Source organism: Diabrotica virgifera, chromosome 5 (assembly GCF_917563875.1).
Source record: "Diabrotica virgifera virgifera chromosome 5, PGI_DIABVI_V3a".
NCBI lineage: Eukaryota > Metazoa > Arthropoda > Insecta > Coleoptera > Chrysomelidae > Diabrotica > Diabrotica virgifera.
The window spans coordinates 100377786-100384315 of NC_065447.1; the positions used below are offsets into that span (position 1 = coordinate 100377786).

General features: G+C 33.1%; 1 protein-coding gene across 3 annotated transcripts in view; it reads left to right on the plus strand.

The window, feature by feature from the left end:
* LOC126885068 (uncharacterized) overlaps nucleotides 1–6186 on the plus strand; it is a 205823-nt gene extending 199637 nt beyond the window's left edge. For all 3 annotated transcript variants that reach the window (XM_050651498.1, XM_050651500.1, XM_050651499.1), the window contains one exon: nucleotides 6009–6186. In XM_050651498.1, the coding sequence (XP_050507455.1) occupies nucleotides 6009–6140 (132 nt within the window). In that variant the 3' untranslated portion in view covers nucleotides 6141–6186. The remainder of the gene's footprint in view (nucleotides 1–6008) is intronic.
* Nucleotides 6187–6530: the final 344 nt, after the last annotated feature.

The window sequence follows — 6530 nt, forward strand, 5'->3', positions numbered from 1 at the left end:
ATGCATTCAACGAGTCTTCTTGAAACAGGCCCCGGTTGATTGCGATATTTTCCGTTTCGATATTGTTTTCACCAGATATTTGAAGGTGAATTTTGTCTTCCAATCTGCCAGTATATGCCTTAACAAGGTATGCCTTCAAAAGATCACTTTGTTATCTATCACGACATTGTATATCCTTAATGTATCTACAGGGTGTTTCAAAAAAAGGTAACCCCGTCTCTAGGGTAGGTAAAAAACTGGAAAATAATTGGGGTTTGCTTAGTAAAAAATTTTTGTAACGCCATTCGTTTTCAAGATACAGGGCGTTGAAAAAAAAATTTTACGCATTTTTTACGACTTTGCCGAAATTACTGGCAAGATTGTAATGAAATTTTATACGAATAATATATTCTGGAAGATGATAAATCCCATGAATTTGTTTTTATATCTGATTCTCATAGAGGGCGCTAGTTACACGGATCGTACTAAGTATTAGTCAATATAAGTTTTTTAAGAGTATAATTATTAATCAAAATTTCAAGTAAACTTAAACATCATTCAATTTTACACGAAAAAGGTACTTTTGGTAAAACTCGATACTGTGTACCGTTATCGGAATATTTTGATTTGAAAATTATGAAGTAATAATTGATGCTGGTAGTAATGATAAAATTCTAATAGGTATACCTCTATTTTCTCCGAGTGTGCCATGGAAATCTGATATTTATTGGTTGTTATGACGATAAATCAACAATAATTAGAGTTTTTAAACCTTGTTTCAATTTTTCAATTTTCAAAAATGCGTAAATTTCTTTTTCTTCAACGTCCTGTATCTTGAAAACGGATGGCGTTACAAACATCTTTTACTAAGCAAACCCCAATTATTTTTTAGTTTTTTACCTACCCTAGAGACGGGGTTACCTTTTTTTGAAACACCCTGTATAAGCCATTCATGCGGCACTGAATCTTGGGCCTTTTTGTAGTCAATAAAGGCAGTAAAATGGTTCCTTTTTTTGGTGAATGTCTGGTTAGAAATTATTGAGTCGATGATAAGTTGTTCTTTGTCACTCACGGAACCCTTAGCGCATCCATTCTGTTGAGGCTCTATGATATTGTTTAGAGCACAGTGTTGGTAGATACGCCGGGTTACACAGGATGTGACCAATTTTTACAAACTTGGTAGACAAGTAATTGGGCGGTACTTAGCTGGATCTTGAATTGATATTTTGATCCTTGGGCATTAAATAAGTGGTTCCCTGAGTTAGAAATGATGGCATTTACTGCGGATTAGAAATAACATGATTAATTAATGTTGATAAGCACTCATAAATATTCCAAAACTTCTTAAGCCAGAAGTTCTAAACTCCGTCTGGACCAGGAGATTTTCAAATTTGAAGCTCTTTGATAATATTTGAGACCTCTTCGGTGGTGAATGGTTCGTAGTTAGCAGTAACGTAGTGTTGACAGTTGCTCGTCGTGTCTTCAATCCATCCAGCATTGTTGTTAAGAGCAGCTGGTGTGGAAAGTTGATTTCCCCAAAACTCATGAATTTCTTCTTGGCTTGGGTAAGATTTGTCGACACTTTCTAGGATGGAATTGAGTTTTCGGTAGAACGCGTTTTCAGAATTCTCTATAATTATTATTATAATTATCCAAATTAAAGCGATGTGTCTTTCATTTTCTCTTGGGAGACAAATTAACTTTTTCAGGTACTTACAGCATTAAAAAAGTTTAATTTTCAGGGGGTCCTTTCTGGTCTTATTTAACAGACTGTCGAAAAAATTATCTCGCATCTTACCTATTCTCTGTAGCACTTTTTGGTTTGAGGTATGCGGTGTCCATGAAGTTTTAAGGATTCTCTAGTAGATCCACATTCCAAAGGCCTCCAATTTTTTTACGGTTAATGCTTCAATGGTCCAGGTTTTAACTGCATAGATGAGAGTCGACCAGACCTAGTCTTTTGCTAGTCATAGTCTAATTTAGAGTTTTATCCGAGAATCAGATAAGACTCTTTTGATATTTTCGAAAGAATTTTGGTCCTGTTCTCTTCTCGATCTTATTTCTAGATCAGTATTTGGACTGCTATCGATCCAGAATTCCAGGTACTTGAACTATTTGACCTGTTCTGAAACGTGCCTGTTTATTGTGCAAGGTTGATCTATATTTTGTTTAACATCAGTTTGGTTTTCAATGTTTATTTTCACACTAAATTGTCCACAGAGCGAGTAGGTCCTATCGATGATTCGTTGTAGACCCAAGTCAGAATCTGCAACTTAATATCATATCATCTGCTTTAAATATTATCATCTGCACCTCTTTAAATATTACCTTGGAATATAGATTAAACAACCGAGGTGATACAATACATCCCAGTATAACTTATTTTTTTATTTTATTTTCTGTAGGAAGCATAGAAATATATTATATTCCTTTTTCAATTTTATTAAGTGGGATAAATAGGTTTTGAAAAGATATTAAGAGTTAATTAGTAAATCAATGTTGTCAACACACTACATAGAGAAATAATAAATATATTCGGTAGCACTCGTCTACCTACTTACCTACAAAACTTATTCTGTGTGATCTTTCTCCTGGTCGAAGATAATATAGTGATCGATTTTGTTACTTAGCAAATATTTAAAGGTAATATCTTATCAGGAAACCTATTAGGAGTAAATAAATAAAAATCGTGAAATAAACAAAAAACAATATATTGAACAAATGGTGCACCAGAAGGATGAATCCCAAAAACAACAAATAAACAGGAAACTATATACACAAATTAAAACTGCACCAACAATTATTGTGTGGTTGGACACATGTAGAAATAAAGAATAAATATGATAAAAGAAATACATAATATGTATTTCTTATATTATATGATATATTATATCATATTGTACAAGAGCATGTACAATTAAACGCAAAGTAAAAAGAGACTGGTCGTTAATTAAAAAAAAAAATTCGATCAAGCATCTATCATAAAAAATACTCTTTTTGCTGTTTAGGGCTTATCTAGGGATAGAAAATTTAAAGAACAAAATATAATAAAGTTAAATTCAAAGCATACAAATTGGTTACCAAAAGTTTATAGTTCAGAAATCAAAAACCACCCGCACTTCAAAAAAGCCAATCTATAGTGCTATACCTGCTCTATACCAGTGACATTCCATCATTAGAACATAACACAATTGCGACATTTGCAGACGACACATGCATTCTAGCAGTCGGACAAAACCACGAGGAAGCAGCAACCATGCTACAGAATTCTGTTGAACAAATTAACATCTGGACCAGGCGATGGCGTATCAAATTAAATGAAACAAAATCTGTTCATGTTAATTTTACTAACAAAACAGAACAACATATCCCAGTTAGTATAAATAGAAACCAAATACCTTATGCAAATACGGCAAAATATTTGGGTATGACATTAGATTCCAAGCTACGTTGGAAAGCGCATATTAAGAAAAAAAAGGAAGAATTAGAAATCAAGTTCAGAAAGATGTACTGGTTGATGGGAAAAAATCCACTCTGTCTACTTATAACAAATTGTTATTGTATAAGCAAGTCCTTAAACCGATATGGACATATAGGATATAGCTATGGGGCTGTACAAAAGAAAGTAACATCCAAATTATACAACGATATCAGAATAAAGTATTAAGGAACATCGTCAAAGCTCCATGGTACTTCAGAAACTGTGATCTTCATCGAGACCTCCAGATGGATACGGTTATCCAGACAGTAAGTAAGTTTGCCGAGAGTCATGAACAAAGGCTCTCCAACCATGTGAATGTCGAGGCCATCAATCTCCTAGACAACGCCAACCAGATAAGAAGACTTAAGAGAACGAAGCCGTTCGAGTTAGTGCAATAATTTCAAGTGCGTGAAAGTGAAAAAGCAGAGCAAAGTGCGGCTAAAGTGTACACGTTAGCTAGTAGTACTGTAATGTATTAGAGCCTAAGGAATATTTTTGAATATGACCTTAGATAAATTTTTTATAATATTTTGTATATAGAACTAACTTGCTTATTGATCATAGTAATGATCAGATAGCAATAATCATAAGATTCCTGTTAGAGTTTTATTAAATAAAAAAAAAAAAAAAAAATAAGCCAATCGCACAGCTTGTAATAATTAAATAGTGAATGTTGTAATTAAGGTTTGATAATGAAAAAGTCTTATTTATTGATTGGAGAGTTCCATTGATTAAATAGAAACGGTACCATTTTTTTATTGGAGCTTTGCCGAAACACGGTGTTTTGAAAATAGACCGTAAGTCTCTTATTTTATATAGGTCTTGTTATTGTAATCTGTTTAGTATAAAAGGTACCGGAATAACAACTGTTAAAAAACCTCCCAACAAGTTTACTACTAAAGTCTCGTCAGGTACCTACTCTATTCAAAACGGGGATGTTGATTGCAATATTTTATAACGATTTTTTGTTACATTCTAATTGATCCACCGATATCGTCCTATTTCAAAGGAAACCTTTTTACTCAACAACTTACCGTCAGCCTTTTCGGCATTTTTTGTTGATGTTCCGTTATATTGTTTAGACTACTGAGAACCAGCCTGGTTTTTGCGAAAGCTAAATTTTAATTTTTTGGGGAGGGGAAATACTCCCACTATTTTTTAGAGAAAAGGAGTTGAAAAGATTGGGAAGACGAAGGAGATGGGGGCTGAGAGTATTAGAGTGTAGAAGTGAGTGTCTCGTGTCTAATACCTTATCTGCGGTATATCTTATGAGTGAGAATTCACTCAATTATCTTATCTGAGTGTGTATTTACTCCTAACTTCCTGTGTTTAAATCTAACATCCGATTAGGTCCAATTTGCAATATAAGTAACTTCAGTGCTTGATAACAACAACCTATGCCCGTTACTATCCCATAAACTAGTTCGTTTGTCATTCCGACACGAAGTAGCCTGCACAGCTAAGCCATGGGTGTAATAACATCAGATAGGGTGTAATTAATTTAATTATAAAAAAAAATAACAATTTGATGGCATTTATAATTTTGGATTTCAGAATTTCTGGTATTTTTTGTTTTCCGTTCTTCTAGGTTGATTTAGCATGTTTTAAAAAAGTGTTTCGACGTAGCTTTCCTATTTTTTCAGTTTCTCCTTGGTCGATTTAAACAGTTTGTTATCAGTGTTCAGCATGTTGCGTAACGTTGATATCTTATTAGCCGATTTGCTCTCTTTTACCGTTTGGTGGAAATTATAAAGATCCAGCCTTTGTTTCAGTTCCATTTCGACACATTTTTCGACATCCGGTCATTTCTTCTTTGCCTTCTTTATTTTTTATTTATCTTAGTTACTCTTTTGTTCTTTCCCCTTCTCATTGTTCCTTTGAATTTTCTTTGGTTTTGCATTACATAATTGCAAAATCTCTTCAATTTTCCATTGCTGTTTGTTCTTTCTGGGTGTTGCTTTTAGGCGTTTTTCTACTGCGTTGTTCTTCTTCTTCTTCTATGGCGCTACAGCTCAAATTGAGCCTTGCCTCCTTTATTTTTGACTCCATCCTTGCTTGTCTGTGGCTGCTATTTAATAGTTTTTCACATGACGTTGACGTCATAGGATCCTGCTGGTCAGTATTTGTTAAAATTTAATTTTATTAAAAAAAATAATAATAATTTTAATTTTATTTTATTCTTCTTGTACTGTCGGTTCCTGTTGCATGTAGTTCATTCAGAGGTTTTTGTTTTTTTTTTTTAGTTTGTATCTTGCGCGCACTTTATAACAGGATAATGATCGGAATAGATGGAAACATCTGGATATGTTTTTGCATTGATGATAGCGTTTTAGTATCTCTTATTGACCAATACATAATTCAATTGGTTACGAATTACATTTTTTATTACATATTCAGGTTATTCCATGATATATCTTAATTTCATTTTTTTTTTCGAAGGTTCAACATAATTACATTGATCTTATTTACCTGATACAATACAGGAACAACTGTTTCCTTATTTTTTCTCTGTTATATATACATTTTTTTTTAATAATCTTTATTTTAGGGCCACTACGTTAAACAAAATAAACTGGGTGGTGTTGCTGCGTTTGCTATAGAATTTGATGATTATAAAGGAACTTGTGGGAAAACATCTCCTCTAATACTGGCTTTGCTTGTTGGTTTGGGAGTTTGGTAATTGATTAGCAAAAACTGAATTTAAATAAATTTAATAGTACATTGTTTTCATTTTTTCATTGTCCTATAATTTTTCCTAAAAAAATAAATCCAGTTGATGATTAGAAGGAGAGATCGCCGTAGATCGAGGGGAAGATATTCAAGGTCTAAATGTCTAAGAAATAGAAGCAGGTCCATAAGTTCGGAGATGGTAAATTTCAAACGACAAAAAATAACCTACTTCTCTCGTTGAACAGTTTGCTTGAATAAAAACCCTAAAAGGGGGACGTAAGCCTTGATACATACGTTTTAATTACATCGTATTTGCTACATGTTGTCACATGTTACCTCACACGTCATAATAAGACTATACTAATAATATAAAAACAAAATACATGCAATTCAGAGACCA